The 25,431-nt window shown below is 30.3% G+C and overlaps 1 protein-coding gene across 2 annotated transcripts; it reads right to left on the bottom strand.

Moving 5' to 3' along the window:
- Positions 1 to 12,827: 12,827 nt before the first annotated feature.
- LOC100818640 (uncharacterized) lies at positions 12,828 to 25,012 on the bottom strand. 2 transcript variants are annotated; one of them, XM_003544321.5, is made up of 10 exons: positions 24,607 to 25,012; positions 21,713 to 21,990; positions 18,414 to 18,447; positions 16,773 to 17,431; positions 16,609 to 16,657; positions 16,406 to 16,531; positions 14,381 to 14,485; positions 14,197 to 14,288; positions 13,950 to 14,103; positions 12,828 to 13,408 (listed from the first exon to the last, which is right to left on the bottom strand). In XM_003544321.5, exons 1-10 carry the CDS (start codon positions 24,790 to 24,792, stop codon positions 13,124 to 13,126), a joined length of 1,968 nt encoding a protein of 655 aa, XP_003544369.1. In that variant the 5' UTR covers positions 24,793 to 25,012; the 3' UTR covers positions 12,828 to 13,123. The 2 variants fall into 2 exon arrangements, with proteins under 2 accessions (XP_003544369.1, XP_040864804.1); XM_041008870.1 differs by lacking the exon at positions 24,607 to 25,012 and adding an exon at positions 23,023 to 23,910.
- Between the last annotated feature and the right edge of the window lie 419 nt (positions 25,013 to 25,431).

Below are 25,431 nucleotides of genomic sequence, written 5' to 3'. Positions count from 1 at the left end.
CTTATGATGTTTAAAATTGAGATTATTTTTTTATTAGATTTGATAATTGATGCTTTGAGTTAATCTTCAATAATAACTGGCCTCTCTAGTGTTTACGGAGTATCAAATTTTTTTTTTATAAAGAATATCATATAATCAATTAATGTACGGCATTATAAAAAAAATAATGTACAGACATAAAATCAAATATGATGTTTTAATTTCCATAATAGTTTAAGCTCTTGAAAGAATTGATGCACGTAAAGAGTAACTATAATAGAAAAAAAGTTACACACTGAAATTATAAAATAGTTTTATACTTCTTTTGGATTCATATATAAATAAAAATAATTTTTTTTACATTGATTAAGAAAGTTAATTAAACTTATTTAATTTTATTAATCTTGAGTAAAAAATAAGATTATTCTTAAAATGTTTTTTTTATTGAAACTTGATATCATAAATAAAATAAAATTCTTAAGAAAAAAGTTACGACTAAATGAATGATGTTTTAGAAATAATATTATAAAATAGGAATAAAATTAGTTAAATTTATTTATATTTAAATCCAAAATATAAGTAATTTTTCGATTATATATAAATTCAGAGGAAATATAATGTAAAATTACATTATCATCCGTACATACCCATTAAACTTTAACTATTTTTTAGTGCACACTTTGAAATAATTGAACAAATTAAAGTAAAACAAGTTTGAATGCTTGGTATTTTGTTTTTAAACAAAATGTTGTGGATATGTTTTAGACATTCTGATTGCTAATTACAAAATAATCTTGAATTGGTGTGATATAACCTTAATAAATGGTTTTTATATTTTGTTTTAAAATTCTAAGGAGATCTTATTAGACCTAAGGAATGAGAAAAGGAGATATAGCTAGGGAATCAAAATCCCATTATATAACCACATATATAATCAGAATATAAAAAACACAAATATAAAGAATTGGGGGATATTAATGGAGCTAGGTTTTATGTGGTGAATAATGATAAATGATTAATTATAGGAGACGGACTAATTAGTAGTATTGGTTGGTCAAAATTAATACGTTTATTTGTTGATTTTCTAATATAAAACTATGATAAAAGTAATTAACTTTTGTAAATTTTGGTGAATAAACTAATAAAGAAGATTTTCAAATTAATAAAATATTTTATAAATTTTGGTGAATAATTTTAAACATTCTAAATTTGCTTTAATTGACCGAAAACCAATAACAACTAACATAAATCTGCAACCTCTTTTTTTTTTTTTATAAAAAGAAAACATGATAATATTTTTGGAGGCTTCAACTGGCTATGTATTGGCATTTTCCCTTACCCAGTGCTACCAAAAATGGGGGTCAATATCATTACAAGGAACAGAGACATTTATTTAGTCATACAATTAGTGTGAGAAAAATAAGAAGAAAGAAAGAGTTTTAAAAATGTAAGAATAAGTCTGCTGAATTATACCTAATGTCGTGCGCATCATTCTCAATCCATATACCATGTACGCGTTCTTTGCTCATTGAATCTACATGCAGAAAAAATCAACATGCATAAGTACAAGCAGAATGATACTTCCTCAAAATAACTAATCATTTATGTCTTTTATACATAGTCACAATCGAAAACAAGATATAATATTATAATAATCAGTTAGATTCTTTTTTTTTTTTCAATTTTGAAAAATTCTTACTAGCTAGTCTCTCTCTCTCCCCCTCAAAATAACTAATATATATATATATATATATAATTTATACAGTGTCAGTTTACAAACAAAAATTATTTAATTTTTTTTTGTGCCACACATGCAACTATTTTATGTTTAAAATTATAAATTAATCTCACGATTTATGTAGCATACAATAACCCCTTTTCATGAGATTTCATGTAGCTATACCTCAACACTTGGAATCCAATTAGAAAAATTTATCTACAAATACTTTTTTTAAAGGAAAAATCAGATTATTATTAATAAAAACTTAATCAATAACACAAGAAGTGTCTATTACCAGGGAGAAATAACAACCAAGCAATCCAATTCTTTTCGGATGAAATATACAATTGAACACAGGCGGCACAAAAGTCCCTTGGTTACAGTTGTATAAACTTCTTCGTAAATACTTTTAAAAGAATTTTTTTTTTAAAAAAAAAACCATGAATTCCTAGTAGTGTAATTTGTATAATTAATTTTTAAAAAATGCATTACTTTAAAAGATTAATGTGAGATAGAAGAAGAAAATTCTTCTAATGATTAGGTATGCATAGGGATATTGCCCGCGCAAGTTCATTGGTTCTTAGTTCTTACCGTGTAAAATTTTGATTCTAATAGAAAATTGTTTTATATTTTGTGATTGGTGTGTGAAGCGTTTCTAACGGGGTCATAAATTATTAAGCAGTTGTTAGAAGGTCAATTCACAGATCCCTAGCATTTCCATTCATATTCATTGTAACCATGCATAAATTATTAATTCCTTGTTACAATTCATAATATCTCTTGGTAGATCCTAATCAATTTCATTCATACATTTAAAAAGCCAATTGGACATCGTCATTTTAATTTTTAAGTCCATCATATCTGTTAAGAAGCAGTCAAATTATTGACTAAATAAATATTGAATATATAATTTTGCCGATAATAATTATTAAAAAAAGTCTAGGCTTCATAATAAAACAAACACGGAACTCATTTTGTACGAGTATGGAGGGAATTATAATATTGTATAGTATATATATTTTCTCTTAATTAAATTGTGACTCATATGTAAAAAAAAATTAATTTATCTAAAAACAAATTTAATAATTATAAAATATTATTGCAAAAGAGTAGTTGACAAATGTTTATGTAATAGATTTTTTTAATAAAAAAATATTAATTAATTTAGTTTTTGGTATTTTCCTTTATTTTATTTTTTTTTTGTAAAAATGTAACATACTTTGTTTGCAGAAATAAATTAAATATAAATGTAACTAAAATTGATTATGAAAAAATTGCAAAAAGAATTTACACACTAACAAAAAAATATAGTCATTAGATTTAATCTACTCAATTAATATAGTTTTTTAATGATAAAAAGGAATATGTTAGTATATAAATGCTATAGTTCTATGTTAAGATATAATACAGTACTAATGATACTTATTAATATTAATTGATAACATATATCCATAACATTTTTTATGCAACATACATCCATAAGAATTATACTATAATATAAACGAATAACATTTTTTTTTATTAGTACATGTTCTTTTTAGGGAAATTAACTAATATAAGATGAAATGATGAACGCGCGGCAAAGCCTCGAACAGCTAAGCTACGAATATTCAGCACTTTTCCTTCTTTTGTTCTGATTGACTATCACTTTCACTTGATGGAATACATTTGAGCTTATTTGTCTTGTCGAATATTCTTTCAGGCTGGTCAATATTAAATCAAGTAAAAAATTTATTTTTAATCTTTACTTATGGCCAAACGTGCTTAAGGTCTTTAGATGAATTTGTTCCTCAAGTGAATTTAAAATTTTCTCTCTAAAAAATTATCATGTTTTTTTTTTTAGTTATAAGGTATTAAATTCATGTGTTTTGAAAAGTTTATTAAAGACCAAATTTATCAACATGAAAGTAGAAATATCTTGACAATGTTTAACCGAAAGTATAAACATAAGATAATAAGATTAATTCAGTTCTTGAAATTAAATTTATAAAAACTACTGCACTATATATTCTTAAATGATAAAATAAAAATTAAATAATTATGTTATATAATAGTAATTTTAAGTTTTACATTATATACTTATTTGATAATACTTTTAAATTAGTTTTCTAACTTTTTTTTTAAGAAAGTTAGTTTCTAACTTATTTTGCATAGTTTAAAAACTTATTTGATAAAACTAGATCATAGGATTGCAATTATTACAATTTAAAAATTAACGTTGAAATTGAGATAAAACATAAGTACACACATTTTTTTTTACAAAAATATAGGTACATGCATAGTTAATTGCAAAGTTGTTAAATTTCCAAATGTTAATTTTCTATTCAAAATCGCCCCCTCGAAAATTTAGTTTAACAAATTTTTATACTCTTTTAGATTTTTCAGATGTTAAGGTCATTTTTCTTATATTATTATTGAAATGTTATAATTACTTATTCTAATTTTGAAGATTGAAACATATATCTATCTTTTGCCAGAAAATAATTATGTGTATGATTGTTTGTAAATAAAATAGTCCTAAAAATTTAGACATAAATTCATAAAAGTTTGTCAACTTCTGATGGTATTCTTCATCCTTCATTCCTAATTTCATCTTTTCTATAATTTATTGATGTTTGAGTATTTATATGTTCGACAATGAAAAACAAGTAATAATATGCAAAATCTCAGACTGGATATAGTGCAAGAAAAAATTTAGGTGTGACTGTATCACATGATATATATGGATTCAATCACATCATTATAATTGTCTATAAAAATTTCTTGCCTTTAACTGTGCATTCTCTTTCAGTGTAATTGCAACGGAACCACTACTAATTTTGTTAACCATTTGATAAAGTCCCCCCATCCCTATTTTTTTTCCTACATCCCTGTGTGTGTTTTTTCTTTGATAGGATTTGTACTTTTTATTTTTTTGCACTTACCATATTCAAATTTCTTGAGGTTGAAATGTAAATGCATTTGCAATGTGATACTTCCAGACGAATCAAAAAAAATATTCAATGTGATTCATTTATTCCTTTCACCAACTTTTCTCTCCATAAAGCATGAGTTCTCGTCCCGTAAAAAAAAATGATTTCTCGTTTTCTTCTCAAAATTTTCACAATATATATAAACCATTCAAACCATCTTCCTCTTAAAAGTTTAACGATTAAAATATCATACTTTAGCTAAAATCAAACAATTTCATAATTTGTCTTTCTTGAAAAGCATAATTTTATATAAAATCTTTAAAGTTTCGTTGAATTTTCCAACATGTAATCCTTCCAAAACCACAGTTAAAGAATTAAATTCGAGTAATTAAAAAGTTATTTGAAGACTGAATTTACACAATGATCATAACAGCGGGCATGCCTTCAGCTCAATATATATATAACAACACAATGATCATAATAGAAAGATAAAATCCATCAAGTCTACGTTGAAATTTATTGCTACAAGGTAGACAGAAAACGATACCAAATCTATAAAATGTATGGAATAAAAAACACATAAAATGAAGGTAAAAGAAAAGAAAATAAAAACGATGGCTGTTTTTTTGCTAAAGGGAATTTTTGTATAGTGAATACAAGCAAACAAACAAGGGGCTAGAAGAAACATCTTTTGTTATCATGCAATTTGCGAAATAATTAACTTCCCCATTGAACAATATGATGTTTAAGGGGTTAGCCAACCAACTCAAAGTGAAAATAAAGTTAGCAATTTCATGTAAAATACATCAGTATAAAAATCTATTTAAATTTGGATTCGCTTGTTTACTTTACTTTAATAATTTACATATTGAAAATCATTATTAAAGTTCAGTACAGATTATCATAATAAAGTAATCAAACAAATTTAAATTTAAATATTGATATTTATAACCCCATTTTCAATATGTATAACAAATGCGATGCATAAAGGCCACGAGCGAGAGTAATAGATGAAAAAGTACTAACAAATGCACAGGTGTAGTATAAAGTGTTGTATAAAACAATATACATGTGAAAAGGACGCACCGTAGGGTTCATGTCATCCACAGAAACACGAGCAGAGATTAGAACAAATAGAAAAATAAAGAGGCATGGGAATAAAAGCTCTTGATGACCTATGGATTGGGCAAAGAGGGAAGTAGATATGATTTTTTAAGAAGAAAAAGCGATTCAGAAGAAGTGAAGTTGGTAGGAAATGTTTTTATTTTAAAACTCCCAACAGAGAGGAGATAAGGAAATCAAAGATATATGATTGATGCTAGTATTTGGTGATTTGGTAGGTAACTCCTTTTTTGAACTTATTTTTTTTATGATATATAGGATGGTGGGATGTGAGATTAGAGAAATTATCATATAGTCAAAGAATTATTATAATTTCTCCTGATTTATATATGACACATATTTAATAATTATTAGTATGATTTTTAAATTAATTATTATAAAATTTATTATACAATAGATTATGATTGAATAATAATATAAAATTAATTTACATTATTAATATATAATCTAACATCTCAAAAGCTTAAATATGTATTATTTAAGTATATTAAAACTTATTTTTTATATAAAAAAATCATATATATCTAGTGAGATGGGACACATTGACACAAAAAGTGCATAACCAAATGAGAATAAGATGGGGCGGTGCAGTTTGGTCTCCAAAATAGGACGGTAGACCCAATCACGCATGGATTCCATTGGTGGAATTTTGGGGCCCATATGTGACTCTCCAAAACCCTAATGCTTCCAAAAGGTCTGATAAGACAAACTTTACAGCAAGATTTTCACCCCATATTTTGGTATATATATCTTCTTGAACATCTCCCACTACAAAGAAATGGAAAATTTTCCACAAAAACCGTAAAGATCTGAAGAATAATATTAAAAAAAAAATCATTTTTCTTAGATTAATAGATTTTGGAGGAGAAGGGTGATGCGGTGAAGTGCGGAGAAGAGGACAAGCATTTGGCATGCATCAATTTTTGTTGGGGTGATGAGAAGAAAAAGATAAAGTGAGAAAATGGAAAAGTCACAAGAAGAAAAAGGGACAAGTAAAGAACCATAATATAATTTCTCAAAGTGAAGAGCCTCATATTTTCTTTCCTATGATTGTACTCTCTGGAGCATGATAGTAAATTAAAAACAATTTTTATATTTCTTAATATTTATAAACTTTTTCCACGCATGTTTTATTAATTATATTTAATTACTTAATTAAATATATTTTATCCAATAAATATTTAAAAGAAAGATTCACATGAAACCTACTTAAAGTTATCCAAAATTTTAAAATGAAATCTACCAATAAAAATAAGAAAAATTTTAAAAAATCTCCATTCCTACGTAACAGTGTAATTCACTAAAAGATGATCTAAAATCTCAATTTAAGATCTCTCACTAAAGATGTTTTTAATATACAGTATCATCTTTCTCTCCCAACATGCTCTTCATCATTTTTCAAATGAATCAATCTTCCAATGAGTGCATCTTCACGAGTCGAATTTTTTGTCTTCAAGGTATTAAAATAAGATTTATATTCTTTCATTTCGTCCAAATATTTATGCCATTAACCTTGATTCAACTATTCCTTTCGCCTTTGGGATCTCCTTACATCTAATCAGCTATAATTATGGGATAATATGCCAAAACAAAGTCAGAATTAAGTAAAACTTTCCTTAGGGTGACAATTTCAATATCTAAACTCTTCATATTCCGAGTAAAAGTTTCATGGTATTATAAATGTATTTCTACCACGATATGGATCAATGTTTATTACATATTGTTGAGATAATTCTTTAATGAGATCAACTCAGCAACATGCATGACAGCATGAGTTCAATAGTTTCATAATAGTTCTCTTCTTTTTATCAGCAAACAAAAGGAACTCTATATTATTTCACCACAATAGTCTCTTATTCTAAAAAACACCACAATAATAAAAAGGACAAACAGTTACACGCGTGATCGTGTTAAAGCATCTCACAGTACTATAATTTACTTCACCCTACCTGTAAGGATAAAAATAACTAGGTACAACCTTGTAACTAACATTCCGATGTTTTCATCTATCATACATATTCTTATGTTGTGACTCACTAATTTGAGAGTTGAAGTACTTTTTATAATACTCACCCCTTCAGGCCGACACTCAAAGGAGTCTTGAAACTTGAGGAAAGAAGAGGATTATCAACCCTATTGGACTCTCTGTAAATTAATCACAGAATTTAGTTTATATATATTTGTATAAATTCATCTCATAAGTATCAATGTTAAGTTAACTAGTGAAATTAAATTATGGGTATAAAGTTTTGAATTCAACTTTTGTTAATATTTTCTATTAGACTGTCATCTGTTAGTTACTCATTATAAGCTCTAGTTATTGTTCGAGGCAATGCCCTAATTTTAGAATTCAATAACTTCTCGCCTTTACACTTAATTTAATTTATAGTAATTGAAAGATCAAGTTTAACAGAATAATATATATGATTTTCAATAAAACATACCAGACGTATCATGCTCTAAATTATTTTAGTCGAGCATTTTCGTCATTTATTATATTTTATTGACAAACAAGTATTTTTTTTTATAAAATATAAAAGCTCAAATTAGTACTAATGAAATTATATTCCTTAAATTAGTGTTTATAGAAATTTTTTAACTAGCAAATAATAATGCTTTACTCAAAAGGAAAATGAAATTCGCTAAAAATACAGGTATATATGTATGTGGTGCATTTCTTTTCTTCACTTTCATGCATGACACTTTTTTTTCTTCTATCAATCTCTATCTCTAGATTTGGTTAGTGGATGTTAATTAATTTGCACATGGCATGTGAATTCCCTAATTCTTTGGTCATTCACACACATGCTAGCTTGAAAACCTATTTGTTAGAATGACTTCTACAACCTAATAGTAATGACTTCAACAATGCACTAGCGTGACGCAATAATATACTAGCCCTATAATTAATTTAGAATTGACATCCTGGTACCTTCCTTTTTCTAACTAATCGTACGTGGAACATTATGATTAAGTGGTTTACTCACAATTGGCATGTTCTGAATGGTGAGATAACTGTGTTTCGAATGGAATTATTTTTTGAAAAAGGACATGTGAAAAAAGAAAGAAAGAAAGAATTTGTGTCACATTGCACTGAAATCCCTCGGTCCAGACCCCTCACCAAAAGGAGGAATAATTTCTGGTTCGGTCTTCGGATATGACTGCTTGCCAACGCAACAGAAACTAATTAAAGATACAACAATATAATTTTATGAAACCGACAAGAAGAAATGAAATTAAAAGAGAGAATATCATTATATTTCAACACTAACTTTTCATTTTATGTACTTAATTATATGTATGATACCATCCTATTTATCTATATTTATATATCTCTAACTTTATCCGATGATAATAATAGTAATTGTAATGATGGGTATTCAAACTATTAGGTATATTCTATTTTTTTATGGATGTGCCGCGTATCCTTTCTTAATTTTCATACAAAATAAATCTTATTTTTCATATGCACTATGCAGCTGTACTTGCTCTACATTGTTCTGAGATCTGCCAAGTTTTTTTTTTCTTTTCTAATAGGTATTTTTTCTTCAAAAGCAACATTATTCAAAAACGGTCAAACACTAAAATTAAATGTGAATATATCTTTCAACAAGAATTCAAATACTAATTTATCACACTGCGAACAATAATTTCTTGCATAGGATTCAACTCCCGTTAATAAGGTGTGTCATTTTGAGACAAGTGTAACAGTAGAATATGAGAACCCCGTATATTATGTTTAGGAGAATACCCATTCTTGACCTTCCCAAATTTATATAATAAAAAAAATCATGTGATGTAGATAGACACAAAAACACTTTGTCCCAGACATTTTTATTTGGCTTTGCTTTTTTGTCTTTGATATGATCGATTATTCGTGCTATTTAAGCTTGCTTTTAATAAATTTTCAAATATTCTAGCATTCTGAATTAGTTGGCAGAAGCAGTGTCTTTCCGAACCTATTGGTTGTTTTCTTGTCAAATAGGTACCAAAGGATATATTAAATGCTGATTTAAGCTACTTTATTTTACTACTAGTTTATGTTATGTTCCATTTCAAATCAAATTCTACCGGCGTCGTTGGAATAGTATTGAATACAAAAGTAGTCAAAGTGTAATTAAAATTACCAAACCCCAAACACTCTCCTGATCGTTCATATGATGGAAGAACTTGATCAAAGTTACCTCAGATATGTCACCTATAACGTCATCCAACTAGAGCTTTTTTCAGGGTTAATATATATATATATATATATAGGAGTATGAATTTTGTTTTGGTAAGAAAGTGATAGTGGATTCCAAGAATTCAACATTAAATTTGAGAAACCTCCACGCTTTGATGTATCGCCATTCAGTGGATCGACTAGTAATGATTGGTAGAAGGTTTGAAAACTATTATTACTATGTAATGAGTGGAAGACTGGAAAGTACTACACATATAGAAGGAAAATGACAGCATCAACATCAAGTTTATTCAACACCAAACGCTTGTTTTTAATTAAAAGGGTTATTAAATATTTTAGAATAAGTGATAGTAACATACTTTCTTCTTATTAATTAAAACTTATTAGAAATTATAAAGTTATGAATAAAACTTATTAAATAAGACATGAAACTTGTAAATTTTTGTGATATTAAATAAATTACAATTAAATGTAAAGAGTATTTTGAAAAGAGTATGTTACTAACATATTTTTCGTGTTTTAAACTATTATGAGATATTGATTAACACAATGTCCTTTTTTTTTCTATCACAATAAGGACTAACACAATGTCTTTTTTTTCTAATACTATTAGGAGATATTAGATAAATTCATCTTAAAAATAAGACCTTTTTTCTATCACAATAAGTACTTGTTTTCCTATCACGTACAATAAGGACTAACACTATTAGGAGATATTAGATAAATTCATCTGAATCAAAATTTCTATCACAATAAGGACTAACACGATGTCCTTTTTTTTTTTTTTTTTTGCCTCTTATAATTATTTAAATCAAGAGCTCAATGAAAATGTAAGGTTGACTCTAGGAGATAGTGAAGGGAGAAGGAAGAGGGAGATGTAGGGGTTTAAATCTCCAAACTAATTAACATTTGCTGTTAAAAAAATAATAATCATTGGATATGATTATGTAAAATTTAAAAGGTATTAAAATAAAAGAAAAAATGTTATACATAGATGATGTAAAAAATTTATAAAATTTTTACGCAGTCATCTAGTTATAATATATTATAATATATCATGTATAATAAATTTATTAACTTTTAAAATAATTATCTTAAAATAATTTAAATAATAATTTATAATTAAATAATAATATAAAATTAGTGTATAAATATTAAACTCTTCAAATAATTTACATATTCATCATAGTCAATAAAAACACTAATTGATGGTATAAAATTTAGGTGGGTTATCCTTTAAAGTCCATCTTTTCAATAGCTTGGTAAAATGAAGCAACTGAAAGTACCAACCTAAGTGGACCCAATAGTAATGATAAAAAGAGTACCAAACTAATGAAATAATGTAACGAACCTAGTACAAAGTTCCAGTTTCTTTTTTCATTTTTGTTCCCACAGAAATGCCTTTTTGTTGGATTTTGGGTCATAACTCAAAAGGGTAGGGACCTGAAAACCCAAATGAAAAAAAAAATTATATTATTAATATAAACTTTTCTACACTATCAACTAGTTAGAAATTATCTTAAATGAAACCTTTGAAATAATTATTACAAAAATTAATAATATTTCCATATTTGTAACAATCTATTATTAGATAAGGGTGTAAAAAATATTATTAGTGTATTTCAATTAAATTAAAAATCAAACATCCTATAACTGAGCATGATTTTTTATAATATTAATCTGTGAAAATTATTCTTACCTCTTAAGTGAGATTTTTTTATTAATATTAGACTGTAAAGTTATTAAGTCTTCTTATGATAATTTACTATAAATATATTATTTTTTAGAAAGTTAAATAAAAATTAATTTTTAACTTTGTGAAATGGGCATTTAGGTAAGAATATAAGAATTACCTCTAACTTAAAATGCCCTTCAAAATGAATTTTATTGATTGAGCAGAGTGGATAAGTTATTGTAGACCTCAAAATTTTCAAGATCGGTATTTCTTTTCTAATGCAGGGGATCAGGTGGGTTGTGCAGCAGGGTGGAGCCTCATCAATGCGATCAGTAATCTTCTTCGAAGGAATTGGAGGACTAGAATCATTCTATTGTTAATGTTAATTATTCTTGGACCTAGGCCCTGTTTCATTCCAAAAAGAAAAATTAAGCAATTGAGTAGGAAAATTTACGTCGACATTAGTAATTAAATCAAAATCCCATTGAAATATCAATTTTAAGACTCAAACAATTAAAATTGTAGATAAAATTCTTACGATCCTTGTTAGATTTTCTAAAAATATTTTTCCAAAAAATTTAATGAAAAATAACACTTAAAATGATGTCTCAATTGGTAAAAAGTGATAAAATGGGAGAAAAATGAAACTAAATATTGTGTTGTTTTGGGCCATCTCGACCCAAAGCACTACTAAACATCAATTCAATTTGTAAAAGTGTTGCCCAAGGTCAGCTTCCCATTTGGGTGCAAGATTTTTTTAAACACATTTATGAACAATGAATTGAATTCTGCATCGGTTCAAAGTAAAGTTACTAAATCGCTACATGTCAAAGAGCACAACCACCATCAAGACACCTCTAGTTACTTGAAGTACACTTCATAAATTCAATCCAAATTTCAAACAAAGTCCAGCATCCTGCCTTGAATACATCATTTATCAAATGGAATAAAATTGATGTCTCAGTTTTCATAAATCACTACATCCATCAATTCTAGTTAAAATTAAGAAAATGTAATAGGCCAACTAAACCGATTAAATCTAGAACCAATCAGTGTCAGTTTAACTTAGTATCTCAAATTGACAGTTAAAAGGGACCCTAACAAAGTAAAATCAAACACAATAATCCCAAATGCAACTTTGGTATTCAGATAATGAAAATCGAATCTAGAGAAAATATTAAACCATACTTGACTTCTGAGAAAAAAGAGATTAACATAGAGAAATGAAAACACAAGTTAATCACTTCGCTAATGCTATAACATGGTTATGTATCTACTTTGAAGGCAGAATTTGTCGTTTGCCTGAATATTAAAATCCGAACTTCTTTACAGTGGTAAAGCTAAAGCACGGTTTGAAGTAACTATTTGATGCTCCACCATACATTCCTGTAAAGGATGTATTGTAGCTCGGAACAAATGTTGAAAGTTTTCATGTTGAACTACTCTATAATTGCTAGGTCATGGTCTAAAAGACAGTTACCAATAAATATACAAGGTATACATATGGAAACACTTTCTGCACAAGCTAACCTCTAATCAGACATGGGACTACTACAGCTTATGTCACTGTCAGGGCTTTGAGAACACATGTATTCTGCAACTTTTTTTGGGACAGTAGGCATCACTATGGTTCCACCATTATAACCATCCATCAGCAATTTCCCTATTTTAGATCGCCATTCTGAAGAATTGTCCTCACTTTTCCTGTCATGCACAACTCTGCCACAGTAGTTAAGCATAGTTCCCAGGCCAGTATTAGGTGTCCAACCATATTCCATTAGCACCTTGGCTTCACCTTCACTCAAATCTTCTCCAACCTATGCCAGAGACAAAAAGAATTGACCACAGCGAATTTCTGTTTGAGGTGTGGGAGAAAGCAGTAATAAAAGCAACTTATTGCCTTGATTCTAAGAATTCACATAGAGGGAAAAAGTGTGAAAAATTGACAGAAAAAATTAGTAGCAAAGAAATACAGGTGAATTAAAAATAACAAATAAGTAAAAGGAAAGACTGCAAAGAAGTAACTGAACCGACTTTGGAAATTTCATAACACATACCATTTTCTTTTGAGTGGATATTTGGATATTAATTTTAAACTCATGACTGAAAATGCTAATTTAAACAAATCTGCATAAACCACTTTTGCACTTCCGCCGCAGCATATCAGTGGTCAATAATAAAACCAAGAAAACAAGAATGAATATTCAACATACTATATTTTATTCTAATCACTTCGTGAATATGAAAAAACTACAAAACTAAGCCAATACATAAAAAGAGAGAAGATAATGGAAGTTCAAACAAGTGTCTCATGAGTAGTAAAACCATAAACACCAAACAAATTAGTAAAACCATTACCACCAATTCTTTATTCTCAATAATGGAAATCCTGCTACAGGTAGTCAGTTTCATAGCAATCACCAACCGCTTGAGCTGCCATTCAACAGGTAAGGATTCTACCAGTTCAAAGAAGTAGGTTGCATAACCATATTCAGGGCGCTCCAGCACTATCCTGCATTGAAGCTCAGCTCAAAGCAAACATCATGTAATATAATGAGAAGAAAAGAAGGGACCAAAAAGATGAAATTTAAGGCAAATCAAGCACCTGTTATGTCTCTCAAAAACAAAAATAAATGATTGAAGGTCTCGGCACCAACCCCACTCAACAGGCCACTTTCGAAATTTTAAATATCGTGTCTGTAGCAGAAAAAGTACACACATAAAATAAGAATTCACTGCAGTATAAAAGCAACAATATATACACTGTAAGTTTGTAAGAAACCAATTACCTGCTCAACAAGTGAGATTAGACAAGCTAACCAATAACTCGCTCTTGAAGCCTTTGAGGCACGAGTATTAGGTAATTTTAAAAAAGAGTACCGTTGAGGGAAAATCTGTCTCCAAATAAAGGGGAAAAATAAATAAATCTAAAGCAATTGATTAAAACCATCAAATGACTTATCAGAAAAATACTTCAATAATTCGAAAGTAATAATATAAATACTGAGGCTTCAGCTTTAGCCAATTTTTATCAACAAATAGTTTTTGGAACTAGTATTAGCAAATATGATCTCATTTTATCCTTATATCCTGTCAAACAGAAGACCTGAAACCTGATCATATATCATCATAAAATCCAGGCAATTGGAAAAGAAAACACCAGGGTGCAAGTGTACTTGTTTCTTTTGAAGTGATTGACTTTGGATTATCTAAAATACCGATTTAGTTTCATTCCTTTTCTTTCTAATAGCAAAAGAAAACCAAAATAAGCCAGTTTTCCCCATTTTCCCCAATAAACAAATCAGCAGGAAGTAATGGTCATCTTTTCATTTAATTCCTGTTCTTCCAAACAAACCTATTTTTTTCACATCTAACTTGCAAACATATTGTAAAAGCTTAAGCTGATAGGTTCAACCAGGGGAAGCATGTGAAAAATGAGAAGAGTGATTCTTGACCATTCAGGGTATGTTTGAATTTCCGGTGGGATGTTCCAAAAGTATGTTTGAGACTAAAATCAATTTGGGGTCATGTTTGGTTACCTCCCAAAAGTATGTTTGTGAAAAAAAAAATTGTCTAAAAAGTGAAAACTCAGTTTTGCAGAATCAAGACTTACAATACTTTTGCAAACTTTAATCCAAACATGCACTGAATCATTCATAGATAACTAAAAAATCAATATTCAATAACATTTCTCTTATAAAATTAGCTTTTGCAGTAGATTTAACCCTTAAAAAGATTCCATCATAATACCTGATTAGTTGGGCAATAATTTCTGTATTATCTGTTGTTTGATACAGCAATTAGTGTGGGGGAAAAATTAATGAGAAGGACAATGACTCCCTTTTCTTGAAAAGGAAATACATTTAATACACCAAAAAAATTAATATAAAATGTTCCATTTTTTACAAGAGAATGATTTAACTGAAAATATCTTCCACAATCATGTCAGTTTTTTTACAAGAGCATACAACAACAACAACAACAACAACGCCTTATCCCACTAGGTGGGGTCGGCTACATGGATCAACTTCCGCCATAATGTTCTATCAAGTACCATACTTCTATCCAAACCATTAATTTCGAGATCCTTTTTTATAACCTCTCTTATAGTCTTTTTTTACAAGAGCATAATTGTCAATTATTGTCTACTTATGACATCTTAATCATACTTCGCATTGACAAAACAAAGGAACAAAGAGTTCAAAATAATAGCCATGTCTGGCATGTATCCATACAGAACACTTTCAAATACTCCTAACAGCATTTTACAATTTTTCATCTATTTCTTCAACGTTTATAACATTACAGAAGGGAATATCACAATAATTAGATAAATTTTAACATTTTATTATAGTTATAAATTACAAGAACTCTTGCTCGTTTTTAAAACCTTGATTCTCTCTTTAGATTTAAGATTTCTGTCTTTCATTAGTATACAAGTTATTTACTGTATTGTGTGTCTAAGTAGACCACATCTTATTTATAATAGAGAAATCGGAATCTGTATTGATTACAGATCAATCAATTACTGATTACTAGGAAATTAGAATCATAAGTTTCTATCTAATAATAAATGCAACATACACGTAATGTAACAATTAGTTTTATACTAATTTAATAAGTTGTATTATAGTCTTGTCATCCATGTCCATGTATGACAAAACAATCTATTTGTCAGTAATTAAGAAAAGAGATGAGAAGGAAAACAGTTAAGATATTATAAATAACTAATATTGTGAGTTAGTTTGTTCCTGAAATAAAATGAAAGGACAAACCATTAAAGGAAGACAACATAATTAGAGCATGTTCTTCACCTTGGTTATCAAAGCCTCAAGCTTCGAAAAGCTATCTTCACAAAATGATTCATCCAGAGCTTCATCATCTTCTTTCTCTCCATAAAGTTTAATTTCATCAACTAATACACCTTTGTCTAGCAATACCTGCCAAATGGCATTTCCAAGAAGCTTGATATAAATTCCAATTTCACAATGACAGTACACAAATTAAAATACAGTACCTGCAGGAGCCCAGGAGCATCCTCCTCAAGTGCTTCTTGAACTGAATCACTACAAAATAATTTAACATTTGGGATCATTGTTATAATTTATAGTGGGATTTATCGAAATAAAGTTGGCATAATTATTATAAAGGATAATTTAACACAACAGAATTAGATAGTACGTGGCTGTTTTTTTTCTTTTGCGCCTAGATTTGATGCTTGAAGGTTCAGCAGATTTTGAAAAAATAGGGCTTGACATAGAGGAAGAAGGCTGAGTCTTCAAAGAGTAACTTGTAGAAATATTTAAACTAGAATCCGCTCCAGCCATGAGAAAATTTAGTCGATCAATTAAGTTCATATGTTCTGCTTGGTCATCATGATATTCATTATGGACTTCCCTTTCACTTTTTACATTTGAGAGTTTGAAAGAAATGCTACCCATAGCATCCTTGGTAACATTGTAGTTTTCACCAATATCCCAAGGTTCATCCTTGACTTTGATAAAGGTTGGAGAAGTTGAACTAATTGGGCCATCATTATTTATAACATTATGTTCTTCATGTGAATCAAATTGCTCGACTATTCCTCTGGATTTTAATAAATGGTCGTCTTCTAGAAGGCCAGATGAAATTACTGATCCTGTTGATTTAGATGTGGCATAATCAGTTAATAAAGATGATCCACATGTAGCCCCGAGTGATAGTGAAATATTACTTCCTTCTGGGTTGTCATAAACCTGGTCTCTGGCCTCTGCTGCTTTCCCATCAGCAAAATTAATCTCTTCATTTACTTTTTTAACAGTTTGCTCCGTGATGGTTTCCAACAAGCCTGCATTACCACCCTGTAACAGAAATAATTTGCAATTTTAATAAAGAGGTCCAAGCATGATAAAATAGATTGACCTCACTTCTGAGAAATCAAAGAGAGACTATTCTAAAGAGTATTTTAACAAAATATTTAAATAGCATCTTACTGGTGGTAACATGGAAAGAAAAGTGCAGGCATGTCAATTTAAATTAGAAAAGAAAATGAGTATATGATTATGAACACAAGACATGATATTTTATTTAACATCTCGAGTTTTTTCTAAATCACAGACTAGTTTGAAACTAATACAAACCTAAGAAAAAAGTCACCATTACTACTAATAGCCCCCCAAAACTCTGATTTGAATAATTTGATCTCAGATTATTTCTGGTACTCCCCAAACCAACTCTAATTTCAACAAAATAAAAATGCGGAATTCCTTTAACATCCACCCTAATCATCTGTATCACAGAGCAGTGGTTCATCTTTCCTACAGAATCAATTGAATCAAGGCAGACCCATAAAAAATTAAAGCAAAAATTACAAGAAATGAGGTGCTGGTTAGTGAGTAATAAATTGTGCAAAAAAGTGACTACTCATTAATCAGAAACCATTCCTCGAGTATTGTAAATGTGGATAGTTTATCCTATATGAAAAATATTAATTTTTATACCAAGAATTCAGGCTTTGCAGCCAAAGAGAAGAGAGAAAAGATATGCATTATGAAAAATCAAGGACGGAAAGGAAATATCGAAAAGTTTCATTTCAGGAAGTCAAGAGGCATTGCAATCCTTATCAGCATCTTAGCAGTTGACGTATACACTAAAATGTTTATAATTATCAACAATTAATGCTCACCAGAAATGAGTTATAAGCTAACTCTTTTTCAATAAATATATTATTCTACTAATAGAAAACAAAGGCTAACAAAAAACCAAAAGTGAGTCATGACTAACTCTTTCAACCTTTAATATAAATACATTATTCAACTAATAGAAAAAATAATATTAAATTACCTCTAAAGATGCATTTGACAATCCTGGAAGCTTCCTGCAATAACAAATAGATGATTTTAACTATGTTAAAGAAGTTCTATCCTGGAAGCTTCAAACAAAATGTTTTCAATATGGTTCTTCACAATGGCAAAAATATTATATTCCAAATTTCCATTAATAAACTTGGTCGTTTAGTTATAAAATGTTTGAACCAAACAGGAAATTTTATTTGTTAAGAGGAACTGAAATGAAAATGCAAAAAACTGAATGGAGATAGAGGGGTCAGGCTCTTAAACTTTTCAAACATAAACTGCTATTCAAAATTATTGCATCTGCAGATTTTAAGCAAAAAAAAAAAAACTATATCATGTAAAAAGAGCAAAGCTAATTTGCATAAATTCATTTAAAAAAAAATCATTTTTTCATTTATTTTTTCTGAAGAGATTTCAAGTGCCATGTGGTTACAAGCTTATTAGTTATTACAAGTCCCTTCCATCCGTTGTGCATGATAATTTTTTGGGTTTGTTACCCACTACAAACAAAATATTGCAAAAGCACTCAGTTGAGACTTTTTATAGAATGAAAGATTAGTAGTTATTGTAGATTAGTGTTTCTATTTGTATAGATACACCTATGAATAAAACACAAGTTTTGCATCACAGAGCAATGCTCATGTCAGTAAAAAATATTTAGTATTCATCAATTTCAATCTCTAGTTGGTATCAGAGCTCTGATGCTCTAATCCAGTCCAGCACAAGTTTGATATCCTTTCAGATTTGGCTTAGCCACTGTTAAGGCTGATCTGTCTTGTGCACAGTCCTTGACTGTGAGTTTGATTGTTGGGTCTGATTAGAAGGCTGCTGCCACATGTTGCATCTTCTTCTATTGTTATCAGGCACATTAATTCACATGCCACCTTCAGGGTCAACTCACTCTTTGCCACTGGTAGTGGTACTATCATGGTTTCCAAAGTCTCCTCAACCTCTTCTTCCCCTGTATGATCAGTTTTGCTCAATTTGCTCTTGGGTATTTCTAGCCTAATTCACTTTTAAGCTGATGCTACTGTTTGGCTCTGTTTTTCTGGCCTACTGTTGTTGTGTGGTTCTCAGATCTGTGTGCTTTCTGTTTGGATTTAAGGCTGATTCCAAAAGTTAAGGAAATTATTTCCTTCTCCTACACCTTTTCAGGGTCACCCAGGACCCACCAGATCGCTGCCACCACCACTATAAAATTGAATGGCAAAAATTATTTGGCTGGTACACCACTATTGAGAGACAGATTCTCAATCAAAACCTCTCTAAGCATAAATGTAAAGAATATTGCCACCACTAAGGGAAGAATGGAAACGGGAAAATTATTAACTCTTTTCCTTATTATGTCAATCCATTAACACCTTTTTTTATCGGAAAATGTTAGTTGTTAACATGTTAGATTTTGTTAGTGGAGGGATTCAAACCCATGACCTCTCCCCCTTCCCCCTTCAACCACCAAGTCAACCTTATAACTCCCCTTATTCATACAAGACTTGTGACGTTTAGAAGAAAGTTTGGAATATCTATGCCAAATTGCCAATGATATACAACAGCTACATGAATCTGTTTAAAGAATGGCTATGCTCCAAATAATAGATCATGATATGTCTAACTTTCTAAACAACGTACAATCTATTATTGATGAGCTCAAGCTTACATTGATCAATGATGATCATGAAAAGATGTAGCAAAAGCTTGATAGTTTTTATGGTTTTTATCCTCATGCTCTCCACTAGGACTATGAATCTATTTGAATCAAATTCTATTAAGCAGGCCACAATGTTTTCCTTCTACAATACCTTGTTGTGGGGAACGAGGACAATTAGATTGATGAATCATACCATTTGATGAAAGAAGTGAACGGGATAGAACAATACTATTTTGCATTGTCACTGCACAAAATACAAATGTACCAAAAAAGTCTACCACATTTGATAACTTATTAGGTCCCTTAAGCATGCTAACCAGTTCAAGTCCTAGCCATGTATGGAATAGGCAGGCAAAGCCCACTTCAACAATCTTTAAACCTCAGAAAGAATCTGTCACCAATGACCAATTATTGGTCAATAAATACCCTTGGTGCATGAAAAAAATACAAATAATGCACTTAAATTGAGTATGAATTTCAAAACAATTTTTTTGTAAAATATCAAACAGTAAATAAAAATCTTCCATGTAAATGTCCAACCGCATCTTCATAAATCATCAATGAAAGTCACAAGATACTTGTCACCTTGAATAGATCTAACACAACTAGAACATCTAAATGAATAAATATCAAAGGGAGATTTTGAATAACTATTGTCCTTTCTTTGGAAAGTCGCCTGCACACATTTGCCAAGATGACAAAACTGACATTCAAAAGATTGTATAAGGTAGAAATGGGGACCACTTTTTAAATTTATTTACACTTGAATGGCCTAAACAATCAACAATAGAAATGATCAGGGAACTCAAAAATAGCAAATATGGGATGTTATGGAGATTGAAGATATTAGAGTCCATGAGATTCAAAGAATATGCCAACTGTTTGTCCCATACTCTGGCCCTGTATATGAAGAAACTCAAAAGGTAATGGGACAGGTAAAGAGTACAAATAAATTGACTAATGAACATCAAGTTAAAAGGAAATTGAGGAATAAAAGAACAGACGTAATTGTTAAAGATGGAAGGGTGAAAAAATGAGGAGATTTGGTGGGTGACAAATTTATGAAAAGAGAAGAATTACCAATAATGTGATTGAAAGCACCTGAATCCAAGATCCAATCAACATGGAATGAGAGAGACAAGCTATGGAATTACAAGTAGTACTTCCACAATAGAGTTGTTTGGTGAGACCATTTGTTGATACAACTAGTAATATTATTCTTATTGACAAAGGATTTCCAAGATTTTGTTGGATTAAAGAGCTGAACCTAGAGACCCAGAAAAAGCAAAATCACTCTGATAACTTGAAGAGATTGAAGAACTTAGAGATTTCATAAAAAAATTGATTGAGTGAACTACACAAGCATAGTTAGGATTATATACATCAAATAATTAATTACAATGTGTTATTTGCAAGAATAAATAAATAGAAGAAAGGATTACCCAGAATAGTAAGACTCCAATACTCCTTCATACTAGTTTACTGATTAATAATACTATGTAAATTCCAACAGATATCAGAAGGTCAATTTGCTGAGTTATTTTAGCAACTTGAAAAACAAAGTTAAAGAGGGTAAAAAGACAAAAAGTATATTTATTAGTCCAACCAAAGAGAAAACATTAACAATTAACATAAAGTACCTAGCTAGCAGCATCCTTAGCCGTTCTTTCAATACAATATGATCTAGATCATCAACAATGCCTTCAGGAATCTCCTTTTTCACCTTTGGGATAGGAAAATCTAATTGAATAGATGCTTCTTTACCCTTGTCAACAGAACTCGAAGGAATCTCATAATCTTCGACCTTTATAGTGGCACGACCATCAAAAGCAGAAAGTGTGGGACATCGAGCTAAAATGACATTAGCACTGGTTTTCTCTACTCCACAAGCATCAGTTTCAAATGTGGGACACACTAACTGTTGCAAATCAGGTCATAATCACACTTGAGTTTCCCACCAGTTGCAACCAATGCAAATGACACAAAACTGGCACTTCTAATTTCTAAACAGTGGTCACCACTCCATAACTTTTATAGAAAATTATTTTGATTGAACCGATCATTAACCATTAATTACAATGATTATTATGTAGACCTTTCAAGTCAAATTTAGAAAAATTAAACAATAAGTATATGCTCAAGTGATTTGTCTTAGTTTTGTTAGAAAACTAAATTATACTATACTTTTAGGGCACTTTATTTGACTTCAAAATGATGAATTAATATAACAATCCATGTGCTTGACACCAGTGATTGTATAATAAGACAGTACCCTCTTATATTTGCTATTAAGTATTCAGAAAATGCATATAGGAAATTCATTTATAAAATTATTCAAAATAATTCAGAACAATTATCAAGAAGAACCCTGTTATTAAACATTAACTAAGCACACAAAAAGAACCCACCACAGGATTCCCTTTTGTTGGATAAAAGGATAAAATTGTCAGAAACATAGAGGAAGAAAAAATCATCCTCCATATATTTTTCGTAACAGGCTAGTGAGACACACAAGAGAAACAACAAACTTACATCAATGCAATAAGGCTAATCTCTCAGAATACCTGACAATGGTAGCTGGAAAAAACTATGAGCCACAGATACACATATGTACAAGAAACAAGAAACTTTAAATCTATCCTTAAACAAGTACAAAGACAAAAACCAAAAGTCCGAAACAAAGCACAAACTCCCCAAAAATGCCCTGAAACCTAAATGGCTAAAAGACTATATTGGATCAGTTTAGAATATCAAGGTGCTATTTTGTTTATCTTTTAATGTTATTTTATTTTAATTTCGGTAAGCTAGGATGATGACACTTGTAGGGTCATCGACAGTAGCGATTAGGTTATAAAATTGTATTCCTCGTAGGTTATCTTCGCCAATGAAAAATATGAATGTTTATTTTGTTCTTCTACTTAACACTCTAATGGTAATACAGGTTATTTACAGTAAATAGCAATTCACTCTCTAACAATCGGTGTTTTCATTCTGCTCAGTCCACCTCCCATGGAAGACCTCCTCTATACCGTCACTGAAAAGCTGACAACCCTCCAACCACAGTTTGACCACCAGCAGCACCTTGTAAATTACCACCATGCCATCCTCCTCAAGTCCATCGACTCCCATTTACACTCTTGTTTCTGCCATGGCTGGACTCTCAGAACGACTTGCGGCTTTTCATTTTCCTTACCCACCTTTCCGTTCTCTTTATACATCCCAAACCCCCTCAAACAATATTATTTCCTTTCTACTTTTCCTTTCCAAGGAACACGTAACACACCCCTGCAATAATATCTCAAACCTCCTTCTCCACCATTGGATAAATTGACAACCGCACAGCTGTCATCACATCAGCTCCCTCTTGCCAATAATCCAACCACTCATGTGTCCCAATGCCTGCCTGCCTGCAGCTGGCACTGTTTCTCTTCCCAAAGGTCCACCTTTCCACCAAGGCCCGCAACCATCAGATCCTACCCAAAAACCACACACTCCAATCCCTACCGCTCAAAGGCAACACAATCCATGTGCCTTCTCTTTTTTTACTTGTGATAAATTCAGCTCCCATTTCAGCTACCCTCACAAATTACCACGTGCCCCTGCAGCTTCAACCCTTGGATGATTTATCTCGTGTCACCAAATCAAGCTTTGTTACCTCCCACTATTTGGATGAACCTGATGCAGGACCGGGTCTCAATTCCTAGCTGCCACCCTCACTTTTTCTGAAGCCCCAACAAACATCAAATTATTTATCAATCATATGCTCACATATCCATCTTCCACTGTTTGGTTTTGCCTCAGAACCTTGAGGACAAGGTTCTATGTGAACTTGGCGGCAATGTTAGGATGGGCCTAGGGAGGCCTAAAAATACCATCAAACCCATCTATTGATGTTATTTTATTTTAATTTCCATATGTTAGGATGATGACACTTGCAGGGTCATCATTAGCAACAATTAGGTTATAAAATCATACTCCTCATAGGCTATCTTCATCAATGAAAAAATATCATTTTATTTTATTCTTCTTCGTAGCTCTCTAACGGTAGCAAAGTTTATTTACAGTATATAGCTTTTAGCTCTCTAACACAAACCCCCAACCATAATCCGACCCTAGTGGTTCTAAAACACAGGTTTTTCTTCAACTAAGTACACCATTTAAGTATATAAAGAGGGCATTTTCACAAAATTTGTGCATCTTCGCTTGTTTGTTTCCATGACTCAAAAAACGATCAACAGAAATCGCTCCAAATCATAATGAACCCAACGCACTGAATCATTCTACTACACATGCATATTGCGGGTGAAAAAAATATAGAAAACAAAGAAAGGCTTCTCACTATTGCCGATGCAAAATCTCTGCAACGGAATAACAAAAACAACTCAAAACATGGTCGGCAAACCTAACACCACCACATATCTAATTTTTAGACCAAAGTAGGTCTTTCATAGAGATCTCAGATAATTAATTGTTCATGTTCACATAAGTGAAATTATACTAAGAGCAAAAGGAACACATAACATGAATAATTAACCTGAGAATCGCAACCCTCGTGTTCCTTTTTCACAACAGCATCGAATTGGAGAGTGAGCGGTATGCGAGTGTCGTTTTGGAGAATTGGAGGATGCAGCAATTTTAGGCGTTGTGACAAGGGAACGTGGTCAAGGGAGTGGTGAGAAGAGTCTATCGATTTTGAATTCGAAAAGCAAGAACAAGTCATGTCGTTAACGTTCAATTTCAAATTCGCATGAGGAATTGGAGGGAGGGTTTGTTGTGTTTGAAGTCTACCGTTGCAGTGGCAAAGGCCAGAGTGGTGAAATCAAAAAGATGAATAGAAGAATTTATATAGCGATGGGTACGGGTATGATCATTGGTCAGTGGATCTCATGTGATTCTCATCTTATGTTCATGCTATGCTCCTATTTTAATAAATAAAAATTTATTCTACTACCAAAGACTAAAGAGAATATTGCCTACCTAACTAGCTCATGCAAAGTTTAGAAGATTGGATTCTTTAAGTTTGTTGTTAGGGTTTGATATTCTAACATTGGTATAAAAAAAAGACTTAGGAGAGAAAAAAACACATTTTATTAATTTCTACTTATTAGGAGAGAAAAAAGTCAAACTTTTTATGTTTAAACAATTACATCATATGTTAGTTCTTCATTCACACGGTTACTAATAATCATTTTTTTTATTTTGAAATCTATGCATTGTTATATTTCATCTATCACTTGAAGGATAACTATTAGCATATGAAATTTGTTCTAAGGTTGTTTTAGCTTAACAACTAGTATTAATTTCAGGCATTGGTATGTAACTATTAAATATTTTGAAGGAAAACTCTACTCCTCACAAT

Source organism: Glycine max, chromosome 14, assembly GCF_000004515.6.
Source record: "Glycine max cultivar Williams 82 chromosome 14, Glycine_max_v4.0, whole genome shotgun sequence".
Taxonomy (NCBI): domain Eukaryota; kingdom Viridiplantae; phylum Streptophyta; class Magnoliopsida; order Fabales; family Fabaceae; genus Glycine; species Glycine max.
This window is presented reverse-complemented; position numbering and strand designations above follow the sequence as displayed.